A 26,035-nucleotide genomic window follows, 5' to 3' on the forward strand; every position below is an offset into this window, starting at 1 on the left:
ATGGGCTATAAATGCAATGAATATATAAGCATAATGTAACGCATATGGGGCTCTTATTTTTATATTGGGTTTAATCCAAGCTAAGAACGTCAAACGTGGGTCCCCTTGAAATCAATGGGGCATGTTGCTCATGTCTTGTTTTAGTTCCCAGTGGAATGTCAAGCTCCGCTAACATAGGCCTCATCTGCACTAAACATTTAAAGCAGTGTTATATCACTTTAAAGAGACATGGCCTCCCCCAATGAATCCTGGGAGCTGCGGTTTGTTAAGGAGGCTATAGTGACCCCATTCCCCTCACATAGCTACAATTCCCACAGAGAGAGTGGGGAGAGAGATTGACTGTTAAACCACTCAGAACCGTTGTCCTGTCCTACCAAAACCTGTCTCTGGCCCTGCACACACCTGGTTCTGAGGCTTGCTGAACCCTCCCAAAAATGTCTTTTAACATGTGGATGAGGAGACATCCGGCTTGAGGGATCTACTTTTTTTTGTTTACTAGTACCCTGAGAACCACAAATGGGAACCTAGTGCCAAAGGCATGAGGAAGCAGTTTCATTAGCACAAAGACTTTTGGGTCACACAACAGAATTGCCCCTCCGTCTCCCCTCCCTAAGTGCTTCCCGCCATTTTTGTCCTGGGTTTACCCCCTCCCAACCCTCTGGAGCAGATCTGGGGAGGGCACAGGGGTGCATGGAGAGGGAAGAGGAACAGATGGAGAACCTTGAGACAATGGAACTACTTTTTTGGATACCCACTACAGACTAAGAATTAAAGATTTCTGAGATCAGGGAACACCAATATTTGGAACACCAACGCAGTTCACAGCCCTTCCACCCAAACAGCTACCCCTAGTTACCGTAAGCTTTCTTCACTCCAGTAAAATAATTTAAGGTGCTGTTGGGGCATTTTGTTGTTGCTCGTATTAAGTGAAGCGAGAAATCCTTGCCAGGAAGTCACTCAGAGACCTATCAGTAGATCCAGATCAACCCATCACTTTTTAAAAAACACACGCACACTCTTCTCAAAGTCATGCCAATCACAGCAGGTAGAGTGGAAATGGATTAGACAATTCCACGGAGGATAAATCTTACAACTAATAGTTAAATGGAACTTCCATGGACAAGGACAGTGTACCCCTGCGTATTGGAAGTTCTTGAGTATCCAGAGGTTACTGGCTAGTCACTGTTGGAAACAGAATTCTGGATTAGATGGATTTTGGACTAGTGGCAGATAAAATGAAGGATGGGAATAAGAGCTGCCTTATTCTTACTCCCCATCCATCATTTTAACCTGGGTAAGGGCTGTAGCAAAGTGGTAGAACACTTGTTTGGGGAACAGAACATCCCAGGTTTGATTCCCTGACATATATGTACAGTGGTACCTTGGGTTACAGGCGCTTCAGGTTACAGACTCCGCTAACCCAGAAACAGTACCTCAGGTTAAGAACTTTGCTTCAGGATAAGAACAAAAATTGTGCTCTGGCGGCGCGGCGGCAGCGGGAGGCCCCATTAGCTAAAGTGGTGCTTCAGGTTAAGAACAGTTTCAGGTTAAGAACGGACCTCTGGAACAAATTAAGTTCTTAACCCGAGGTACCACTGTATCTAAAAGCATCCTCTGAAGAGCTCTTCTGGATCCCCTCAGAGCTCTACCTATTGCTGCACCCTCCCCACAATGGCCAACCAGATTCCACAGTCAACTGAACAGCCAAAGTTGTGGTCTCGGGTGCAATCCTTGGCACTATCACCAGGTGGCGCTGAAAAAGACCTTTGTGTACAATCCTGGAGAAGAGCTACCAGGCATCCTCACGGAGCTATTTAGATCAATGGTCTGACTCCATATAAGGCAGCTTCCCCTGTTCCCATGCCCATGGGAAACCCCCAAACAGGACAGGAGCACCACAGGAACCCACTCCCACATTCAGTCAGGCCATCAGTCCATCTAGCTCAATATTGCCTCCACTGACTGGCAGCACCTCTCCCAGATTTCAGACAGGGACCTCTTGCCAGACCTACCTGGAGATGCCAGGGGAATGAACTTGGGCCCCCTGGCACGCAAAGCAGATGAGCGAGCCACGGCCCTGGCCCCTCCATCTGGTTAGAACGAGCCCGGATTGATTGCTGCTGCCGGTCAGAACCGACAACACTAGGCTCGCCCAATCGATGGCGTGTCCGGCGTTGGTGGTACAAAGGCAGCTGTGCTGCTTGCGAAGCGCAGCTAGCTGGCCGCTTGCAGAGCGCGGTCCCGAGCAGCCCCTTAGGCCCCGCCACTCCAGCCAGCGCAAACTGGCAGCGTCGGACCGGGACTGGGAAGAGGCTTTCGCTTCCCATCCGAGTTGCTTCGCGGGGCAGGGGGAGGCGGAGAGAGAGGAGGAGGAGAAAAAGAACCGGGGGGAAACAACAACACACCTAACCACAACCTGGAGGAAAGTGCCAAGAACCCTCGCTAGGTGGGCATGAAAAATCACTGCAGAAGCGGCGGCACCAGGCAGGATTCAATTCGAAGGCGAGCCGGGGAGTCTCTAGCCGGCTTCCCTGCGCCCAGGCTCTTCCCACACTCCGGCGCCCCCTCCCTCCTTTCGCATGCCGCCGCTGCTGCTGCTGCTATCCCGCCGTGCCCTCCCCTCCCCTCCCCATCCCGGGAGTCCTTATCCCCCCCCTCCCCGTTCATTCTCCTCCCCTCCTCCCTCCTCCCGCCGCCGCCGCCGCTTCCAGGCTCTGCAGGGTTGATGGACAGCTGAGGATCCGCTACTCCGGCGGCGCGCTGGGCAAAAAAACAAACCAACCCCGAGAGACAGAGAGAGCCAAAGAAGCTGGACTACTTGCAGCGGCAAAGGAGGGAAGCTTCGCGCGCCTCGGGAGCACTTCGACCCGCTTTGGGGGCGGCGCGGGGGAGAGATTCGCAGCTTCAAGCGGGAGGGGTGGGGGGAAGGGAGGAGTTGACTCCCCCGCCCTCAATTAGCAACCCTCCCTGGGACTTTTTTTTTGGCGTGGTGGTCCTTCTGGTCCTCTTTGAGGAAAGAGGAGCCGGGACTTGGAAGGCAACGACCACCCCCCCCCACCCCCAATTTGGGAGCAAAGGGCCCGCTCTGCAGAAGGAAGCAGTCGATCCGTTTTGTGCTCCTTTACCACAACAAGCCTTGCTCCGCTTCTCTCCTCCTTGTGATCCTGCTTCGATCGTCCCCTCCTTCCCCGATCACCCCCTCTCCGCCCCGCCCCGCCCTCCGTGCCTCTGCCGCCCCCCCCCCCCCGCCGCTGCTCTTTCGATCCCGGGATACGTGGGAGGCTCCGCTTCGCGCTGCCACGCGTTGGGTCGCAGGGCATCCCTCATCCCTCCTCCGGAAAGGAGTTTCCCCGCACCGGTTCCTCCGGCGAGCGGGCTCCCTGGGCGCTAGGAGGGAACTTCAGGCGCCTCGGCCGCGTTGGAGCAAGCCGCTTTCCTCGCAAACTTTTTTTTCCTGGGCAAAAGCACCCCGAGCCCTGCCCGCGTCAGCGCAACTCCAGCATGTAAAAGGGAGCGCCAGCGACGGCCTCTTTCTCTGCAGACGTGGCCCCTTCCGTCCCCAAGGGTAAGAGAAAGGCGAGATCCTTGTTGTTTCTGGGTCTTTGGTGAAAGCGACCCAAATTGGAGCGGGCGCTGCTTGCTGCAGCGGCGGCAGTAAACTGGGTTCCGTCTGCTCCGAATAGCGCGCGGCCGCCGTCGCGCAGAGGCTGCAGCATCAGCTGCCTCGCACTACCCTGCTTTCAGGCAGAGGGAGGGGGCGTCCCTCGCCCCCTATACCGGGGTGGGGAAACTCTGGGATCCTATTAATGTTTGGTGGGTGTGCTTGAATCATGGCGGTGGGGGATTGCTAATAGGAAGTTTCGTTTTGCAGCAAGGCTGGTGGTGGTGTTAGACTTCCCCACAGAAATAAGAGCCCACTCCCAACTGTTTTAGGTTTAGCCCACATCCCAGCTCAGAAGCTGCGTGCAAAAGCTGCCCCCTCCCCGCTTTCTCATCACAACCACCTTGTGAAGTGGAATAAGGGGTGCTCTGATTGATTTCTGCTTGTAGGTGCTCTTCCTGTCCTCCTTTTTTATTTCTCTCCGGGGCTTTTCTGGGGAGAGAGAGAGAGAGACATAGCTGTCAACCTTCCCTTTTTCTGCGGGAAATTCCCTTATTCCAGCGCCGTTTCCCCGCTGCTTCCTGCTGCTATCCCGGATTGTTAGATATCCCGTAGACTGTCCCCGGGACAGGTGAGGCTGCTGATCCCTTGTTTTCAAATCTGAAAGTTGACAGCTATGGAGAGAGAGGCTCTCCTAACCAAATCCAATCTGAGTTTTGCCATTGCTGGGGAGAGAACCGGAGTCAGCTGTTTGCACTGGGAATGGGATGTGATGAGGCACCACAGCTGCCCAAACTCTCTCTCTCTTCTTCTTCTTCTCTGCAAGGTAACACAGGTTGCTGCAAGGAGGAGACTTCCCCGCTTCCCTGCAGGAGTGATGCTCATCAGAGAAGTTTTGCTGCTCCTTCAGTGCTGCTGGTCTTCCCTGCTACTGCACTGGACCCTCCATCCCATCTGGGGCTTTATTCAGGTAATGTCAGGAACTCTCTCCTTTCTTGTCCTGGTAGCCCACACCTCTGCTCTTCAAAGAGCACAAACTTCTGCAGCAAAGTACTTCTGAACTGTCCTTATTGCAGGACGTTTGTGGGCAGCGGAGGGGTGAAGTACAAAAAGGAAGTGCTTTATTGCTAGGGTTACTGCTGTAGCAAAGTACTGTGCTTCTCTTTGAGATGTGAATACCTGGCCCAGGTGTCCCAAAGTAAAGCTGGTATGATTGTAGTTAGATTTGAGCTTTTTGCCATACACAGGACTAAGGCAGGGAGGCAGCAGCACCAAAGAGCTGTCGTGTGTCAGAAGCAGCTACTACATGATTTTAGCAATAACAGAATGATTTGTGTTGTGAACACACCCTGAGCAATTCTTAAGCTTTGCAAAGAATTGATACAGGGTATGCTTTTTTGCATTTCGTTGACCCTTGAACCTGCTGTTCACTCCTCTCTGTACCCACGTACAGGATACAAACATGCAGACATATGTACAGGATTTTGTACCTGATCAGGATAGCAAGTCATGCATTTGATGAAGTGGGCCACTTCCATGGAAGCTTATCCCATAATAAACCCATTAGATCTTTAAGGTGCCGTAAGCTCTGTTGCTGGTTTTTTTTTCCTGCTACAGGCTAATATAGCTACCTCTTTGGAAGTCCTATGTGTGACAGTGGTGAAAAAGAGAGGGAGAGCGCATTTCTGTGTATGATCAATGTTTCTGTTCAGTGTGTTTGGTGTTTCTCTGAGCACAGGAAATAAAGGACCCAAGGTGCTTGCTGATTAGTGGATGTGGTTCGAGGTTATGAATGACCACAATCTTTGGTTCCCGGTTTTCATGCATACTAGTTCTGATGTACGGGAAGTGAGCGCTGCTCCTCATGTAGCCAAATGGCACCACCCATGTGCCACCTGTTATCAGCTGGCTTGACAGAAGGTCAACATTTGCAGCAGTTTTAAAAAATAAAAACTTCAGGAAAAGAATTAAGAGCGGTATCCTGCCCCCCCACCCCACCCAAAGCCCAGTGAAGACATGAAATCCCAACTGACTGTTGGGGAAAGGGGGAAGAAATAGAAAACTGAGGGGAAGCATGGCAAGGATGTGAGGGGCTGGAATTTGGACTAGGGGAGGATTCCATACTGCAGCATTTTGTTGCTGGCTCCTCTTGTTCATTCCATTTATTTTCCAATGTGTCTTAAATCTATATGTAGAAGTATCTCTCTCTGGTTACTGCGTACCTCATTTGTCCGGTAAAGTAGATGGTTGGGTCCCAATTTCTACGGCGTAAATAAGCAAGCCAGCCTCTGAGGCTCAAGCAGCAGACCCGTTCTTTCCTTGCAGGTCTGCTCCATTCACTTGCAAAATGGAATAGGGGGAGAGAGATCGATGGTCAGACTGAAAGGGCCAAAGGGATTATCTGGAGGGTAGGGTGCTGAATCTTCTCCTGCCCAACCCTAATTTTCCCCTGGCTTGGTCCCACAATCTTACTAAGATTATCAGGCTCTGATGTTGGAAGTGAAACTGCCCAGAAGATGGGATTGGGGAATAGTCTGCAAGAGGAAACATAGGCTGGAGGACAGTTTTGGTCTCTTACCCCTTCCTCCTTTAAATTGCACCCCCACCTGCCACTTTACACTTGGGTGAAAAGACCTTAGTTTCAATATACCTGCCTGCTGCGGTCACAGACAATTTGGGCCAGAGATCCTACGTGTTTTCATGTTCCTTTTTCTACTGCAGTCCAGCATAGCAACTCTTCAGGCTCCTAAACTTAACACGATTTTAAATATATCTTCAGTAGGGTTACAACTGCCTCGTAAAACACTTCTTTAAACACATGGAAGATGTAAAAAGTTTTGGAAATATCCAGTGGCGTAGCGTGGGGGGTGCAGGGGGGGCCGGCCGCACCGGGCGCAACATCTGGGGGGGGCGCTCGCACTCGCAGCAAATTACTTGCCTTGCCCCGGGTGCTGACAACCCACGCTACGCCGCTGGAAATATCGTTTAGGCTGAGGACGCTGGATGTTTTCAGTTTAGGGAAGAGATGATTGGCAGCATGTTTACTTCCGAGTAAGTGCCATGAATTTCAGTGACACTTTCAACTAAGTATGCTTAGACTTGCTGCCTACCAGGTTGTGAGGCTGGGGGAGGGAATTTCCTTGTACTGTACCTTCAAATTTTTGTTACACTGCAGCCCTGTGCACACCTGCCTGGCCCAGCTGAATTGAATGGGACTTCATTTGAAGTAAACATTCATAGGATCACACAATACAAGGCTGTTGCTAGACTTCAGCTATTTGCAGAGCAGTGCAATGTTATGTTCAAACAAGGTAGCACAAATCAGATCTTGGGTGGCTGTCCAGAAATGTTTCCTAATACTTGTGTTGTGAAGAAAGACTGCCAGGAAAGTGATGGAGTTGCAGTGGCAATGTTTTCTCGAGAGTGGTTTAATTCTGGAAAATCTTAAGTGTTACAGACGGGTCTAAGAAGATTATTTTGATCAAACAGAGGGTGCAGTTTAGAGATTCAAACCACTGCATCAAAAGTCAGAATCTGACTTGCTCTCTCTTTGCTCACTGCTCACTGTGCTTCACTGAAAATGAATGTTTAACTTGGATAAAGGAGCTGGTGTGATTTAGGGGTGGGGTGTCAGCTGAAGGCTGTCTGCACCTTGTAAAAGTTTTTGTCCTTCCAATACTTTGGATGTGGTGAAGGGAGAAGAGCCATAGCTCAGATGTAGAGCTTTGCTTGCAGAATGTTCCAGGTTCCATCTCCAGATTGAATCTATTTCCCTGAGCTGCTGCTGGTCTGTGTAGACAATACTGAGCTAGGTGGCCCAGTGGTCTGACCCAGTACAGTGGTACCTCGGGTTAAGAACTTAATTCGTTCTGGGGGTCCGTTCTTAACCTGAAACTGTTCTTAACCTGAAGCACCACTTTAGCTAATGGGGCCTCCCGCTGCTGCACCACCGCCGCTGCACAATTCCTGTTCTCATCCTGAAGCAAAGTTCTTAACCTGAGGTACTATTTCTGGGTTAGCGGAGAATGAAACCTGAAGCACCTGTAACCTGAAGTGTATGTAACCCAAGGTACCACTGTATAAGGCAGCTTGTTATGAGAGTCTCATATCTGCAACCAAAACAACAACAACAACAACAAATAGTTGAATTGCACACTTTTGGTGAATGCTGAAGATGCACGTCTCTATCATGGCCTCTACGCTTGAGATGTATATTTAAGGACCCTCCTTATCTCTGTAGTTTTAAGTTGTTTAAAACTGTTTTCAACATTGTGTTTCAACTGAGACCTTGAGGTGAAGGATGGGTAATTAATAGTAATAGTAATGGTGCTCTTCCCAAACATTGTATTTATTTTTTTACTCAAGTATACATCTGTTCCTAGCACAGTGCCAACATTTCAGGCCTCAGAGACATAAAAAAAGCAGGCCTGCCATGTTTGGGAGAAAGCATAATTAGACACATGAATTCCTACACCAACAGTGGTATAGGATGTGTACTTATGAGTGTTTCGTGTTTATGAGCATTTGGTGCCTGTATGTGTGTTTTTCATAATCCCTTCATGCACTTCACATTTCCACATAGAAAAGTATTTATGATTCACCTCCCGCGCCCCACTCCCCCAAAATTTACAACCTTTGCCATTGTCTTCCATGTCGGGTCTCCTAAATAGAATTTGAACCACAGCAACCATAGCTGCCCTACTGAGAACAGTCCATTTTTGTTTGTGTGCTAAAGGGTTTCATCCTTCCCCAATGCATTTAAGCGATCAACGCCATTGAATTTGGTGCCCGTAGAATTCAGCTTGCTAATTCAGAGCAGGATCTGAGTCTTCCTGAATGTGCTGACAGGGAAGAGGGTTTTCAAAGTCTAATGACTGTAGGTGGCAATGTGTGCAAAACTAGGCCTCTCCAAATAGCCTAATTTCATTAGCAGTTTGGCAAGGCGTCTGTGATGTGGCTGTGAACTCGGAATCCACTGAGTGTAGGCTGAATCAGCTTTCCTGGTTCTCTGGTCCTCTGGTTTGCCATCTAGGTTGACCTCTGTGGATATGTGTGGTGACCAGCGATCAAGCTGCATAGACCCAGAGGACAGGGTTCAATTTATACAGATGAGTTATTTCAACCTTGCAGTGATATATGCAACTGTGATATATGCAACCTAAGTAAGCAGGATTGTGAATATTGAAGCCAAGGGACATAGGAAGCTGTCTTATACTGAATTGGATGATTGGTGCACCTAGCTAGTATTGTCTACACTGAGTGGCAGAGGCTGCAGGGTTTCGGGAGGCTTTCCCAGCCCAGGAGATGTCGGGCATTGAATCTGAGACTTTCTACATGCACAGCAGATTCTCTAGCAGCAAATTATGTGGTCCCCCCCCCACTCCCTTTGACATGCTACCTTTTGTGAGTTAACGCCTTGCTTGTAACTTAGATCTTGAGGGAGTAACTGATAACCTCAGTACTGTAAGTACAAAGAAAATGCTGTCCTTTCCCTCTGTTCTAAACTTGGCAGATTCCGCATTTTGCTGTGGATGTTGCTTGACTTAACTTTTTGCCTCTCGTCTTAAGATCTGTCAGCCGTCCAATTGCACAACAAGGATCTTGTGTTGCCGCCGCTGCCGCCTGCCACGCTCTGAAATCCGGGTGGCTAAACAAGCTTGTGTAATTGAAACTGTGCATGCTTTGAAGGCAAATGTAATTATGTGAAAGGATCTGCTGCTTCTTTTTTGAAACCGACACCCTCCAATCAATCAGTCAGTCTCCATGACTTACAAAAGCACCCCTTATGCAAGCTTCATAGGTGATGTATATACAAATCACTAATACATTAAATTAGGTTTGTAAGTATACAAGTATACAAGGGTCCTTATTATGCCTGGGCTTCCCTTTCTAGTTTTACCAGGGGGGAATGATTTTGCCTTATCCATAGATTATGCTAGCATTTTTATCAGCATGAATCTGTTTCATTCCACATTAGATGCAAACGGGGTGGGGGGTGGGGGTGGGGGTGGAATCAAACCAGAAGCAATTTGGTTAAATGTAGCAACTTTCTTTAGAATTTCAGCAATAGTACCGTTTCCGTGGGGTGATAAGAACACGAGAAGAGCCTGCAGGATCAGGCCGGTACCTCATCTACTCCAGCATCCTGTTCTCTTAGTTTCCAATCAGATGCCTGTGAGAAACCAGCAATCAGGATTCGAACGCAAGAGCCCTCTCCCCTCCTGCAGTTTCCAGCAATTGCTTTTCAGAAGCATTTAGGCCTCCATCTGTGGAGACAGAGCAGAGCCATTACAGCTAGTGGCCTTAGCCCTCTCCTCCATGAATTTGTCTCAACTCTCTTGCAAGCCATCCAAATTGGTGACCCTCACTGCCTCTTGTGGGAGTGAGTTCCATAGTTTAACTCTGTGTTGCTTGAAGTAGTGCTTCCTTTTATCTGCCCTGACTCTTCCAACATTCCTGTGGCGACAGACCCTTAGGTATAATCAGTGCCACACGAAATTGCCAGGTTCAGCATGGCACAGTAGAGGGGACGTGGGGTCTTGTGCTTTTAACAGTTTCACAGAAGAAATAGTTTCAGCATGTTCTGCTTCTCCTCTTCCAGCTTTGTAGCAAAACAGAAAGATCAGCTCAAACCTCAAACCTTTCTAAGTAGCTATTCGAAACACAGGAACCTTCTTCCAGATCTAGAAACCTCAGACCTGTCTCCCATAGATACAGTCTCCCATGTCATCGGTGTCAACCAAAATAATCAGTTTTGGCAAACAGCAAAGAAAGTCTTAAATTACTATATTCTTCCACAGAGAGGAATTAGAGAGAGAGAGAAAGAGAAAGAGAAAGAGAAAGAGAGAAGAAACCCCCAGCATTCCCAGGGAGGCAGTAAGTGACTTTTCAAAATGACATCATGTTCGTACTGGGATGTAACACCGATGTCATGATGCATACTTCCTATGTAAAAATGCTCAGTAGGTAGTGAATGTGAAAAAGATGTGTTTACTTGGTCTTTTTGGAACAGGAAGTAAAAAAGCTGAACCTCGTGGGCTACTAGAAATGAAGGTTGGCTACCATGTTTAGGCAAAATGGGTGTCTTTTGCTCACTGCCAATCCTGGTGGCCATAGGGAATTTCTGCAAAAAAGGATGATGATTGGACACTTCATGATTAGACACATACAGAAACAAGAAAAAGTGAGTGGAGATTTGTTGGTATAATTTCTTCTTCTTTTGTTTGCATTATCCCACTCACTGTCTAGAGACACAGGCATCAGAAAGCTGCAGGTAATTACAGGTGCAGGACGTTAAAGATGTAGCAGAGGCATTAACAAACACCACTCCTTTTTCAACTACTGCTTTGGCAATCTAAGACAAGGGTAGCCACTGGACAAACTTCGTGGAACAGTGGATGCAAGACAAGTTGACTAGGGCCATAAACTATATACAGAGGTACCTCAGGTTACAGACGCTTCAGGTTACAGACTCCGCTAACCCAGAAATAGTACCTCGGGTTAAGGACTTTGCCTCAGGATGAGAACAGAAATTGCGCAGCGGCAGTGGGAGGCCCCATTAGCTAAAGTGCTACCTCAGGTTAAGAACAGTTTCAGTTTAAGAACGGAACTCCGAAATGAATTTATATATATATATATATATATATATATATATATATATATATATATATATATTACTCACATTTCCACATATATTACATATATTTCCACATAACAAGTTATCAAACCATATAATCATCTACATAATTCCCCCCTCCCCCCCCCCATGGACTTCCCTCAGCTCCTCTCCCTGATTTCGCTGTACATATTTTCTCTGCATATTATAAAATTGTATATATCCTTACATATCTGTCCATCATGTTATCAACAATAAATTTGTGTATTTTTGTTCAAAACCTGCCAAGGAGTCCAGTTCATTTTGTTGTGTTTTTAGATATTTTTTATAACGTTCCCATTCCTCCTTGAAGTCGCAGTTGTCCTTGTCTCGCAATTTGTATGTCCATTTGGCCAGTTCTGCATACGGAACGAATTAAGTTCTTAACCCGAGGTACCACTGTACATTATTTTACTATACTATACAGGCAAAATGCAACTGGTGCAGGGATCACATTCCAGGGATACGCACCGTAATTTTCTGTGTATAACACGCTCCCGTGTATAAGGCGCCCACTATTTGGGGGGACTCCAAATTAAGAAAATGTAGGGAGATTGCCCAGAGTTGCTGAGTTTTTTGGGGGGAAGGCTGGCACAGAGTTGTTGAGCTTTCTTTAGGGGAGATTGCTGAAAATCATCTGTCCCCTCGCCGACAAAAGCCTCCAATCGCCCGCCCTATTGCCGCAGCAACAGCCAATCAACACCAGCCCTTGACGCAGCCACCAATAACATGCCCAATAGCCAATGACAATCTCCGGCTCGTGGCAGAAACCAATCCCACGCCCCCCCTATGCACTAACCATGTATAGGAGGACCCCCAATTTTTTTCTTAATTTCTTAATAAAAAACCCTTGCCTTATATACGGAAAAGTATGGTAAATTATGCAAGTGGAGGACTCTGAACAGGAAAATTGTGCCTGTGTCTCCTAGGTTGGAATCAACCCATTTGCCAAAGGTCTCCTCCATGAGGACGCCATTGTTTCTGATCAAGATTATTGTATATTGACATGGTTTAAAACAACGTGAGATGGTGTAGGAGTTAGCATGTTGGACTAGGACTGGGGAGAGGGGTATGTAAATCCCCGTTCGGCCTTAAAACATCCTGGGTGACTTTGTTGGGCCATCACCAGAGGCTTAGCTGGGGGGGGGGTGCACAGGGTGCCACACCACGGGGGGGGGGGAGGCAACACTTACCGCAGGGCCTGTCTCTCACCCTAGTGTAGCCTACATCGCAGGGTTGCTGTGAAGAAAGAGGGCAGCTAATAAAAACAGATTCATGGTCAGCTTTAACCCGACGACTGCACATTGGCTCATCTGGAACGTGTGAGGGGTTTCTGCTCTTGATCTGTACATCTGTGAATGGAAGCATTCTGGATAACTAGGAGCAGCAGAGAGGAAAAATGGGTTTAACCTGTTCCTCCTGTGATAAAAATCTTGTCTTTGAAATTGAAGTATTGGGAGGGAATCTCCCACAGGTGGCAAATAGCAGCTTCAGTGAAATGATTCTCTTTTAAAAAATATATATATATATTTATTATTTTTAAACCTTACAAAGAAGAAAAAAAAGAAGAAAAAACATGCAATACAATATATAAACAATACACAACACAACATTAACACATTAAACAAAATAAAAGCAAAAACAGTTCAAAAAACACACATCATACCATCTCAATATCCTCTCTTTCATTCCCTTGTTTCATCGACCTCCTCTCACCTCCCTTTTTGTATTCCATTTCTATTAATTGTTTCAGCAAATCCTTTCCATCTTTCTCTATTTTCTGTCTTATAATTATCTTAACATATTTTAACCTTATTTTCCATTAAAATTAGAATACTTATTTATACTTAATTCCTAAAAGCATTTCTACTAAAGCCATATAATTTCCTTCCAACATTTTTCTAACATTCATTAATTTTACATTATTTCCATATATAGATTTTAAACTTTTTCCAATATTCTTCCACCGTCTCTTCTCCCTGGTCTCGGATTCTGCCAGTCAATTCCGTCAATTCCATATAGTCCATTAACCTGGTGATCTTCTTTCCAAGGCTCTTAACTCTTTTCCAAGTCCCTTCTGCGAGTCTTCTTCATGTTTATACCTGCACTTTACTTTGTCTTCTCCTGATCTTGTTCTTATTTTCCTTCCTCTGATGCTGAAAAGTAAATCTCGAGGAAATTCCCACCTAGCAATGTTTTTGTTCCTTCTCGACAAATCAGCCAGATCTCCATAGTTAAAACTAAAATTCACAAGGTATTTCCAGTCATATTTCAAAGTTCCTCCAAATCTAGCAGTCCCCACAACTCCAGTCTCCTCCTGGCCCAAGTCCGAGACCCAAAAGTCAATGAATCCCTGCATGAAGGGATCTATCCCACTTTCCTTCTCCAGTCCAAGCGGGGCTCCAATCCTCAAAGTCTGGCTTTCTCTAGATTCCGTCATAAAAGGCATCCACTTATAGTTATCAAATTGCATCTGTGAGGCTGGAGCTCTAACAACTTTCTCCCCCGCCTTCTCCTCAATTTGCCATGTCAAGGTAGATCCCTGTATCGATTCCTGAATAGTTTCTGTATTAATATTCACTTTTTGTCCAAAATTAGTCACTTTTTGTTCCAAGTTATCAATTTTTATAATCGTCACATCCGTCTTCCTATGGAGCTGTTCCAGTGAGTCATTAATCTTACATAGTGCAACCACTAAGGCTTCTTCTGTCAACATTCTTAACAGTCCAAGGTCAATCCCAGATTCTCACGGTCTTGTCTTACAGCTGGAAATTCCCCACTCAGCTCATGTAACAATTTCAAAGGCTTCCTCTAGGGGGAAACAATTTCTATTTGTATCAATCCTTTTAGGCACAATTCAAACAATAAAGTTAGTTTCAATTTACTCCTTTTTAAACTCAGAAGGAGACATTGGAAACAATGTACTTCTCTTCTTTAACTTACTGTCAACAAACGATCTATTCACAGTCAATGAACATATCCAAAACTTCAGTCCTACTAGCAGCCCGTTTCCAGGTTCAGAGCGGTGGTAATTTGACTTTCTTCACTCTCTCCTGCAGGCTTGCGCGGTCTAAAAATTCCCCCCTCTCCTCCTGCTTCCAAGGGGGGTTTGATGATTTTAGCCGATGGAAGTTTAATCCTTTATGGAAAGCTTTCCAAGACTTTAGCTTGCAGCTTTTTTGCTCCAGTCTATTTACAAAAGGGGGAGGCGGACTTCCTGTTTGAAACCTCCCCATTTCGGTACCAAATTAAGACGTTTAAAAATCCAATTTTCCGTTCTACTCACGGGTTGTTGTTTTAAAATCGAATTGTCCACAGGAAAAAGTCAGCACTCTCCGGCAACATCAATGCACCTTCACTCCATGAAAAAAGCAGTCAATTCGCAGCACCGCGCCACTCACCCCACGTCGCTCCGGATCCCCGAAACCGGGTTTCCCCGCGAGTAGGGGAGGCGCAAAAGGTGCCAGCCGAATCCCACATTCACAGGCTTCACCCGCCTGTGATTTTTTGTGGGTCCCCGCCTTCGCCGTGGCAGTCAGACCCTAATTTCCACAAAGCGAATTCCTCCCAGTCAGAGGAATTCAGCCATTACCGGAGGCGCTAACCCGGAAGTCCCCCAGTGAAATGATTCTCGTTCAAGAGTGCAGCAGCTGCTATGTGCCCTTCCATCCTTTCTTTCTTTCAAAAATGCAGATGAAATGCAAATACATTTTTAACATCACATCTACTCTCGTATACAGATAGAAAAAGAGATTAAGCAGCTGGCTTATACTTCTTGTTGGCTACAATGCTAGGATTTAAAAAGGGTCTTCTCTTAGTTCCAGGTTAGTTTAAGTAGCACAGCTTAGCACTGAGGCAAGAGAATCAGAATCCTGCTGTATTTATGAAAGTATGACACCTTCACAGTTATTTGCAATCACTGGCTGATGCAGACAGCTAGTTTTTCTTTTCGTTTTACTTTTGGGGGGAATTATTTGTCCTGTCTTTTGTCAGTGCAAAGGAAGCCTTGGTGGTCTGAGATACTGAAGCTTCACTTCTGGTCCCAATGTGTGTTTGTTTTTAAGTACATCTGAAACAACAACAACTCTACTAAAATAATTGCATATCATAATAGTGATTCAGATGCTGCAGTAGATTTGGATGAGCTGTTAAGGTACTTACCGTAATTGTGGATGTACTGAAACAGGGTGTCATATTATGTAGCTTGGCAGAAAGATAGCAATTTTGGGGAGAAAGAGAAAAGCACAGGAACTTCTTTTAAAAACTGAGTTAAACGCAGTCCTACAGTGTTTGAGACTTCACAGTGCTTCTGACTGAGCTAATCTTAAACTCCAGAACCTCATCAATTTCAGCTGCCTGGACTGGCTTCACTTCTTAAAAAAATGAGCCCAAGTTCCATTACGATTATGGAACACTATTAAAACTGGAACACTTTTAAAAATGGAATATTAAAGTTACTCTATTGGCTCCAGAGGCTTAGCAACAGAGGTGCTGTTGGTGGGAAGGAGTTCAGAGAAGTGACAAAGGAATACAGAAAACTGCCTTCTAGTGAGCCAGCTTGTTTGTCTAGTCGTGCTGCAAATTTGGAGCTCTCAAGAGGAAACTATCCCTCCAGAAAGTAGCAAGACCTTGTATTCAGCACCAGACTGAAACAGTGATGAATTCAAATTCCACTGCAAATGAACTTTCAGGAGTGCTCTGCCTCCTCTAACTTCCTAACTCCTCTGTGACAACAGCTGATACAATTTTCTGGTTATTTTCATAGACATGCTTCAAGCTTCGTTGTAAATAATAGGATGTTTTTGGAGAGTTCCTACCATCTCAGAAAGCATGTTAACAGAGAAGTTTAAATAGCAACAGAGTTGTATCCAAGTAAGCCATGTTCCGTGTAGTCCCATTGAACTCAGTCAACTTGAGTCCAATTATTTCAGTGCATCTATGAAAGTATGATTTGCTTAGATAAAACTCATAGACTGTCAAAATCCACACTGTTGACAGCTGGAGACATTAAAACGGGTAGCTAATGTGGTGAGTCTTGAGTGCTCACTGGAAGGACAGATCATGAAGCTGAGGCTCCAATACTTTGGCCACCTCATGAGAAGAGAAGACTCCCTGGAAAAGACCCTGATGTTGGGAAAGATGGAGGGCACAAGGACAAGGGGACATCAGAGGATGAGATGGTTGGATAGTGTGTTTGAAGCTACCAGCATGAGTTTGACCAAACTGCAGGAGGCAGTGGAAGACAGAAGTTCCTGGCGTGCTCTGGTCCATGGGGTCACGAAGAGTCGGACACGACTAAACAACAACAAATGTGGTGATATCAAGATGTTGTGGACTGCAACTCCCATTGTCCGATGGGCAAGGACTGATGGGAGTTGTAGTTCACAACATCTTGATATCACCACATTGGGTACCCCTGCATCAAAACATTATGGAATGCAAAGTAGAATCAGGCCAAAGGGTTTCTGTCTCAGACAGACCAGTAAGGACAACAGTTTAGCCATTTCCTCTGACAGAAATGTCACTGAGACGCCTGACAGTAAAATCTTAGCAGCAAAGTCCAGGCAAAACAGCTTATGAATGACTATGGAAAAGAAGTCTCTCTCTCTCTCTCTTAGAAGTAAGCTTGAATGAAAGCCAGTCAGATATTGGTTTGGTTGATCATTAAAAGGCAACATGAAGTGTTAAAATTTGTGACAAGTCTATATTTATAGCAGAAACTTTCATTGCAGGGCATAGCTTCGCTGCCTTCTCATCTGCCAACCTAGAGGCAGCTTGTATAGGCATTAGGGAAACAAAAGAGCAATTACACATCATATGAGTCATCACACTTTGTGAGAGGAGCAGTCTTCCACACATTTTCTAGTAATATCATGTTCTGTTTTGTTTAAAAGGGGCCCACGTGGAGTCTTTTTCACGGCTGGAAAAAAATAAATTGACAGGAGGTTTCTTCACATTTTGAGGTGATATGTACAGAATTTTGAAGAACCTTGGAAATGATGAAGGTCCAATGTAGGCTTTCATTTGTTGTTGTTTAGTCGTTTAGTCGTGTCCGACTCTCCGTGACCCCATGGACCAGAGCATGCCAGGCCCTCCTGTCTGCCTCCCACAGTTTGGTCAAACTCATGTTAGTAGCTTTGCGAACACTGTCCAACCATCTCATCCTCTGTCGTCCCCTTCTCCTTGTCCCCTCAATCTTTCCCAACATCAGGGTCTTTCCCAGAGAGTCTTCTCTTCTCATGAGGTGGCCAAAGTATCGGAGCCTCAGCTTCAGGATCTGTCCTTCCAGTGAGCACAGGCTTTCATTTAGTCTTTGTTAATGGCAGGGATAGCCAATATGATGCCATCCAGATGTTGTGGACTACAACTGTCATCAACCCCAGTCATCATGGCCAATGGTCAGGGGTGATGGGAGTTGTAGTGCAAGAACATCTGCAGGACACTGTGTTGACTGCCCCGATTGAGGATGTAAACAAGGGGTTTGGGAATCTGTCCTCAGTTCCAGCCTCTCCCTCAAGATTGGTTTGCTGCCATTTCCCCAAGTACCACACATTATCTCTCTTCTCAGTCCTCCCATTTCTAAGAAGATTATGCTGTGAGAGAGACGTTTTTGCACCTTCTTCTGCTACCATTTCTGCAGCAGCTGTTTACACAGAGGAAGGGAATACAGTGGTACCTCTGGTTACGCACTTAATTCGTTCCGGAGTCTATTCTTAACCTGAAACTGTTCTTAACCTGAAGCACCACTTTAGCTAATGGGGCCTCCTGCTGCCGCCATGCAATTTCTGTTCTCATCCTGAAGCAAAGTTCTTAACCCAAGGTACTATTTCTGGGTTAGCGGAGTCTGTAACCTGAAGCGTATGTAACCTGAAGCGTATGTAACCCGAGGTACCACTGTATATCGGGCATGGAGAACCTGTGGCCCTTCAGTTGATTTTGGACTCCCATCAGCCCCAGACACAGTGTTAGAAACTGGGATAGAAAAGCTAGGAGCCAAATGGTTTCTAGGATCTGGGTTTTGGGGGGCAAAACAGAATGTCTAGTTATTAGACATGGCTTATTTTTTTGATAACCATGAACTCATACGCAATTCACATAAGTGACACATTGTTAATATAACATTTTTATCAGAAATTGTTAATACATGTTTAATTTGGTGTTTACAATAAAAATGTTGGTGCTTTATTTCAGTTTTCAAATCACTCTACTCTTTATTGTTAAAATCCTTAGTATATTGTCTATCCTTAACATATACTTTGAGGCTGCAGAGCACTTACATTTCAGTAATCCTTGAGTGTCAGCCAGGCGCAAAAAAATGGCACCCAGACTTTTTGAGGTGCTCGCAAATGGAGAATCTATAGGCACAAAATGTGCCTGGCGCCCTGCTAATTTCAGACCCTGCCCAAAGAGCATGACCAATGGCCAGGGATGATGGGATTTGAAGTTCAGCATCATCTTGGAGGGCCACAGGTTCCCCATCCCTATTATAATGTATTATTTTATATACTACATACTTGCAAAAATGCCTTCCAAGAGGTTTGCAGGTATAAAACAGACCATAAAGAATATAGCCACGTGTAATTAAAATGCAATAAAGCAATTTCATCAGGACTTTAAACAGCCACAATTAATATGTGCAATAAACAAGCCCATTATAACAACATAGCAATTCACACAGTTTAAACAGCAGTTATAGCAGAAGCTCAAGTCAGGGGGAACAGTAGCAGGGAACATTGTTTCCAGGCAGAAGGTCCAAGGTTAATTACTGGTGACTTCCATCTAGAATGATCTGAAAGACACTTGTCTGCCTGAAAAATTGGGAGTGCCGCCGCCAGTCAGAGTAGATATTACTTGGGTCAAATGACAACTGCTATAACTTATCAAGTCTCCAGTGCAAATCTTGCCTCTGCTATGACTGCATTAGATATTATGGCCTCAGTTGCCTTGCACTTCTTTTATATGGGGGTATCTTACATGTAAGGGACATGGGTGGCACTGTGGGTTAAACCACAGAGCCTAGGACTTGCCGATCAGAAGGTCGGCGGTATAAATAGGTACCACTCTGGCAGGAAGGTAAACGGCGTTTCCATGTGCTGCTCTGGTTCGCCATAAGTGGTTTAGTCAGGCTGGCCACATGACCCAGTAGCTGTATGCCAGCTCCCTCGGTCAATAAAGCGAGATGAGCGCCGCAACCCCAGAGTCGGCCACGACTGGACCTAATGGTCAGGGTCCCTTTACCTTTTTTATCTTACATGTATCTGAGGAATCTTACATGATTTTTGAAAGCAATAATCAATGTACTATAAAATAAATAAAACAGTATTGTAGATGATAAAAAAATAAATCTTACCTGCACTGATGATAGTCATTGTTTGGACAGGTTTTTTTTAATTCATTTCCGCAGTCTCACAGTCAGTCAACCAGTAGCTGAACTGGGTTCCACACAGTCACAAAAACAAATCACAGTAATCGAAAAAGCCTCAAAAACAAAAACGCAAAATAAATAGCAAAAACAAAAGCGCCAAACTTAATCAGTTCCAGAAGTCCATTTGACTTCCAAAATCTTTGAAAACGAAGGCACAGCTTCTGATTGGTGCAGGTGCCCGGAAACAATAGCTGATAGTCGGATGTTCGGCTTCCAAAAAACGATTGAAAACCGGAACACTTACTTCTGGGTTTTAAGAGTTTGAGAACCAAGGCATTTGAGAACCAAGGCATTTGAGAACCACTGTACCACTGTAGTCTAGTCTAAGGATAGACAGCCTTTGAGATCTTTATGTTCCTAATTACTGCAGAGGGGGAGTTTTTATTGGCTAAACATGGTAAAGGGAAAGGTACCCCTGACCATTAGGTCCAGTCGCAGACGACTCGGGTTGCGGTGCTCATCTCGCTCTATAGGCCGAGGGAGCTGGCATTTGTCTGCAGACAGCTTCCAGGTCATGTGTCCAGCATGACTAAACTGCTTCTGGTGAACCAGAGCAGCGCACGGAAATGCTGTTTACCTTCCCACTGGAGCGATACCTATTTATCTACTTGCACTTTGACGTGCTTTCAAACTGCTAGGTGGGCAGGAGCTGGGACCGAGCAACGGGAGCTCACCCCGTCCATCATTAATATAACAGTTTATAAGAGCGGGAGCTAGAATGCAACCTTGCTTCACCCTACACAAATCCAGATTCCCTAAGACAGTTGGATGGAACTTTGTATGCCTCCTTCCGGCAACTCCTGCAGCCAATCTGGTGCCAAAGTATTGTTCTGCTTTCCTTTGGACCACATCAGTGAGGCCGAGAGGGGAGTCTTGTCATCTGGGCAGCCTAGGACCTCCATACGCACTGTCTAGGCATGTGGCCCCGGGGAAGGCACTTGTTATGAGAGCATGAGATAGGCCTTGTGCAGATGTAAGTCAGCTAATCTCATGATGGTAAAGGGGTCAGAAACAGACTGACCACTCACAAGCTCCCTGCAGTGTGAATTTCCACTTCTTTGTCTTCTTCCCTTTAACAACGTCTCATCTGCACAGATGCTAAAGAGGGTTGATGCTAACCAGTCCTCCCAACTTAAGAAATATATGAAGCGGGGATTTGAAGGAGGTTTTCCAAACCCTCGTCAAAAGCGACTCAGGCCTACGCAACTTGTGATTTACCAACCACTAGTCATGCGTTCTTAGCCGCCATAGAGGGGGAAGGGCTATAGATCAGGAGGAGAGCATTTGCTTTAAATGCAGAAGCTGCTGGATTCAGTCTCTGACATCTTCAAGTAGGGTGGGGAATGTCTGCTCTCTGAAAGCTTGGAGAGCCACTGCCGGTCAATGTGAATGTTTATTATTACGGCTAAACAGCCAACATAACCGGCCAATGTAAATAAAACCGAGCTAAATGGACCAGTGTTGTGACTCTGTATATGTTTGCGTCCTATACTCCATGTAGCCCTTATAAATCTCTTGTTTTTGTTGCCTTTCTGAGACTACACATCCCAAGGGGCTGTCAAATACCTGGCAGACCACAGTATGTGGTGAGTGGGTCACAAATTGTGCAGGCATGGTTTGGTGTTAACCATGGTTAGTGCCTGCAGTAGATGTAACCCTAAACTATGGTTAAAAACCAACAAAGAACAAAAGAACAGCTCCAGTTCTTTTAATTGTGGTTGAGCGATCAACAGTATTTACTATGTTGGCAGCAAAGAATCCTCAGAACTTTTTCCAGGCTTTTTAACACAATAGGGATTTGTTATTCTTTAACCATAAGAGGAATGTTGGCATACTCTCTGTGATTAAATTTGGTCTTTCCTATGTATGGTAATAGACTCTGACAAGCTATTTAAAGTACCGAAAGTTTGTTTACATGTGTTGTTTGGAAATTCTTTGCAGTTCAGCTAAGCATAGCATCTTTCTATATATGTGTGTGTATATTTCTTACCCTCAGGCTTTTGAGGTACAAAATGCTATCTCCAAGGCATCAGAGAAAGAAAGCTTTAAATTTCTGCATCTGGGCATGTGATGAACTACATTGTACTCATTCTTTCTTTCCTTCTGTCTTTTTTAAAAACTTTAACTAGAGGAGTGTACATTCTATGTATGCAATTTTGATGCTGATAGCAAGGAGGTTGAAGAAATTTTGGTTCCTTTTTCAAAGGATTAACATTATATAATAACCACATGAATGTTCAGCTAAAATGACTTGAGAGGTCACTGCTAATTCCATGCTTCACATATTCCTGCGATGGGTCTGAGTTGTGTGTGTTTTAAAATATAATTTCCTGTTGAGAACTGCACTTAATAGCATACTTACATTAAATAACATACTAAAGTGCTGCCTTGGAAAGGCATATACATAAATTATCTGAGTTCTTGGGTACAATCCCTAATGTGATAGGTATGCCCAAGGCCCATTGAATTCAAGGAGGCTTGAGCTGCAATCCTCAGAAGTGCATCCCATCAAATTCAATGGGGCTTACACCCTAGTAAACAAATACAGGTTTGCAACCTGGAATCTTATCCACAATTACCTAAGAGAAAGTCTCACTGAGCACAGTGGGATGTACTTCTGGGTATTTGAAGAATAGCAATGCACTGCAAAGCACTACTGCACACCATTAAGCCTGATTGATTTCAGTGGCATTTAGATGTACGTTCCTTTGAATCAAGCCCACTTTTTCAGGTAACACAGCAGAAAATGCAAACCTATTACTGATGCAACTGTGGTGTCCTTGCCCACCCCCCACCCCCCCGGTCACAGAATATATCAATTCTAAAACCACCCATCAGTTCCATATACAGTGGTTCCTTGGGTTACATACACTTCAGGTTACATATGCTTCAGGTTACAGACTCCGCTAACTCAGAAATAGTACCTCGGGTTAAGAACTTTGCTTCAGGATGAGAACAGAAATTGTGCTCCGGCGGCACAGCGGCAGTAGGAGGCCCCATTAGCTAAAGTGGTGCTTCAGGTTAAGAACAGTTTCAGGTTAAGAACGGACCTCCAGAACGAATTAAGTACTTAACCCGAGGTACCACTGTATTTGTATTGTGTAGAGTGCTTTTTTTCAAGAAAAATAGGTGCCAGAACTCGCCAGGCGACTTGAGGCAGCCCTGAACAGATGCTGGCTTGACAACAGCCATGGTGGGAGGGATTTTGTTTCCAGCTGGAACTTGCCAGATCTGAGTTCTGGCACCTCTCAGGTGGGCACCATTGCCATGATAAGAGAACAGGGGGGCATTCATGGTGAGGTCCAGCACCTCTTTTTCTAGAAAAATAGAAACGCGCGGAGGTGTGGCAAGCTGGTTTGGGGGTCGCCCCTGGTTCTGGTGCAGGTCAAACAAATGTGCCCTGGCCTCCTTTCTTCTCTTAGATTCAGGCAGATGGCTAGGAGAGCTCAGAAGGGCCCTCATGCAAATGTGCATGCATATAACAGTAGAGGCTGAATGGGATATGGTTTGAAGAAAAAGGAAATATAAATTGGCCCCGCCCTATAGCTTAACCAATCGTGGCTAGGAATAGCTAGGAGCTAGGTGGAGTCATGGATCTAAAGAAAAGTGTTCCATTTAGACTTGAATTGTTTGTTTTCATATTCTGAGAAGTACATAAAGACAAGAAGCAGATGAGGGGCCCGCAATGGCACCCACCTGAGAGGTGTTGGCGCACTCAGGCTGGAAAAAAGCACTGATTATATGTATTTTTTGCAACTAGATGAATGTTGAATTGATCTGGTTTGGAAGAGGGGCATCACAGCAAATATCTCTAAACACCTCTTCTAACAAGGCTGAAACAGATCTCTTGGGCAAAGGTTCATTTTTTTAAAAAATAATATTTTTATTAGTTTTCAATTACAATTCAATAATAGCCTCACTATAACAATACCAATTTATAATACAATTATTAATACCAATTTTTCAAATACCGAATTATATAATTTAGATAAAGTGCCCCCCCGTGTGCTAGATTTAATGGATTAACTATTTGCTTTATTTCTGCATTCCAAAATCTTATTAATTTCCATTACATTCCTGTCATCATAATCATCCCTTATACAACAACTGCAATATTCATAACTTCTTTTCATGTTAACACATTAAATGATTTATAAAGCTACGAGTGAGGAACTCAAACTATATATTTGTTCTTCCTGTGTATGGCAATTATTCTGTCCGTGGTGTTTCTTCCTGTCCTTGTAAGATGTTATGTCTTTATTTCCCCCGGTTGTTGCTGTTATCCGTCATGCCTTGGGCTGATATCCCGTTGTTGTTCCAGAAATTTCTCCATCGCTCCATCCTGTGCTTCATTGTTTTGCAGCTTTAACAACAGCTGCAAAAGTCACTCTGTCCCAATAAATAACCTGTTTTCACTATTTTTCCTCTCAGCCTGGGAAGAAGAGCGGTCTGTTCATTTATTAACCATAGGAAAATATCATGGGACAGTTTATGACTTTCACAGAATTGGAAGGGACTCATCTAGTCCAACCTCCTGCAATGCAGGAATCCTGCCCACAGCCATCTCTGAGTAGGCTCGAACCCCCAACCTTCTGTTTAACATAAGGTTACCAGACATCCCTGTTTCCCGGGGACAGTCCCCAGATTTACAAATCATACAAAATCCATTGAAGTTGAAAAGTGTCCCCGAATTCACTGGAAAAAATCTGGTAACCTTAGTTTAACATCCAGATGCACTGACCCATTGTGCCTTCTTTCAGGCTAGTGGATTCCCACCTCAAAGACTCCTTAGTGTTACAGCTTCACCACAGTTGTATTGAATGCAATTACCACAAACAAATTGGGATTCAGCAGAGACAGTCACCATCAGCTCTGTTGAAGAGCCAGTTCCATCAGGCTTCACCCTCCTTCACCTGTTGCCTGACAGCAGCTATTCCATCAAGCTGTGCTACAACTTTTGGCTATTCCTTTCTTCGAAATCTTTCAGTTACACCTGGCTATGCTATTATGCTAACACCGAAAGTAAGAACCTGAAATTGCTCCCCACACATCCCTTTTGTGCCGTGTGCCTGAGGGCAAGGAATTCTTATTCCTTATCTTTGCAAGTTGCTGTGGGGGGGGGGGGCTTCTTCTTTTTGCTGAAGAGCAGAGTAAAAATTCTCCAACAAGCTACATGGTTGGTCTTTTAAAAGAGGCCGCGTGGAATATGTGTACTCTGTATCCACAGGGCCTCTTTTAAAGGACTCACCCTGTAATAACTAAGAGCGGCTCTGGAATGCTTTAAAGATTAGGAGAAGGTGGTTGTGCTGACCCCAGAAGGAGCAGGAAGCCAGGGTAGGAATCTGAAGAATCGTATCACATGCATTGCCCACGAACATCCTCTGCAAATATGAGGGACGAATTGCTAGCCTTGGATCCTTGCAGTATGAATGCTTTAACCCAGGAGTCATGCAACCAGTCAGGATTTCTTTTGCTATTTTTTCCCTTTTCAGATCACTCAGGGTGAACCCCAGAAATCATGCGCCAAGCCGGTAACAGAGAAAGTTACAGACAGTTGCCAACAGATCTGCCAATGTAGACCACCTCCGCTACCGCCACCACCACCGCCTCCTCCGCCCCCCAGGTTGCTCGGGGTCCCATGTAAGTAGAATGTGGTTATTTCTATTTGTGTCAAAAAAAGGCACACCTGGGCAAAGTGCATGTGGGAAAGTGAGTGGGCCAGAGCTAATGTGGAGCTGCTTGCGCACTATATTTTTAAAGCATTGTGGTACCACTTTCACAGTCATGCTTTCCCTCAAAGAATCTTGGGACCTGTAGTTTGTTAAGACTGCTTGGAGTTGTTTGGAGACACTGCTGCCTCATACAGCTACGATTCCTCAAGTTCCCTCCGAAGAGGGAATTCTCTGGACTTTGGGGATTGTAGCTCTAGGAGGGAATAGAGGTCTCCAAACAGGCTCTCAGCAAACTACAGTTCCCAGGATTCTTGTGGGGGGCGGGGCGGCGGCGGAAGCATTTAAAGTGGTCTGATACTGCTTTAAATGCATCGGGTGGATATGGCCTCACTTTCATTTTTCCATTTAGAGAATTGGAACATGTTCTGACTAAAAGAGGGAGATGTGTTTTGGCTCGTTGAACAGGAATTTCTTCAGCGGAGCCAGACGAATTCCCTCTGTTCCCAACCAGGTGGCTGTTTTCTCAAAGCAGCTCGTTAACGTTGGAGCCACTGAGTCGTTCATTTCCTATGTTGCCTTTTGATTTGCATTAGCATATACTAAATATTTTATGATCCCGCCTTTCGGTGGGTTTATATTTCCCCCCAGATGCATCCTAACAAGCACACCTCCGCACGCAGCTT

General features: G+C 45.2%; 2 protein-coding genes across 6 annotated transcripts in view; one reads left to right on the top strand and one right to left on the bottom strand.

Moving 5' to 3' along the window:
• LOC310706715 (endogenous retrovirus group 3 member 1 Env polyprotein-like) overlaps positions 1-26,035 on the bottom strand; it is an 874,531-nt gene that overhangs the window by 140,700 nt on the left and 707,796 nt on the right. The gene's annotated exons all lie outside the window — the stretch shown is intronic.
• PRIMA1 (proline rich membrane anchor 1) overlaps positions 2,655-26,035 on the top strand; it is a 58,163-nt gene continuing 34,782 nt past the window's right edge. For 4 of the 5 annotated variants that reach the window (XM_083503618.1, XM_083503620.1, XM_083503621.1 and 1 more), the window contains exons 1-3: positions 2,655-3,565; positions 4,428-4,571; positions 25,173-25,320. In XM_083503618.1, coding sequence (XP_083359744.1) covers positions 4,479-4,571; positions 25,173-25,320 — 241 coding nt within the window. In that variant the 5' untranslated portion in view covers positions 2,655-3,565; positions 4,428-4,478. Of the gene's footprint in view, positions 3,566-3,973; positions 4,047-4,427; positions 4,572-25,172; positions 25,321-26,035 lie in introns of those variants that run through there. The other variant, XM_083503619.1, reaches the window with a different exon arrangement.

Source organism: Podarcis liolepis, assembly GCF_965112155.1.
Source record: "Podarcis liolepis genome assembly, chromosome: 1".
Lineage (NCBI taxonomy): Eukaryota > Metazoa > Chordata > Lepidosauria > Squamata > Lacertidae > Podarcis > Podarcis liolepis.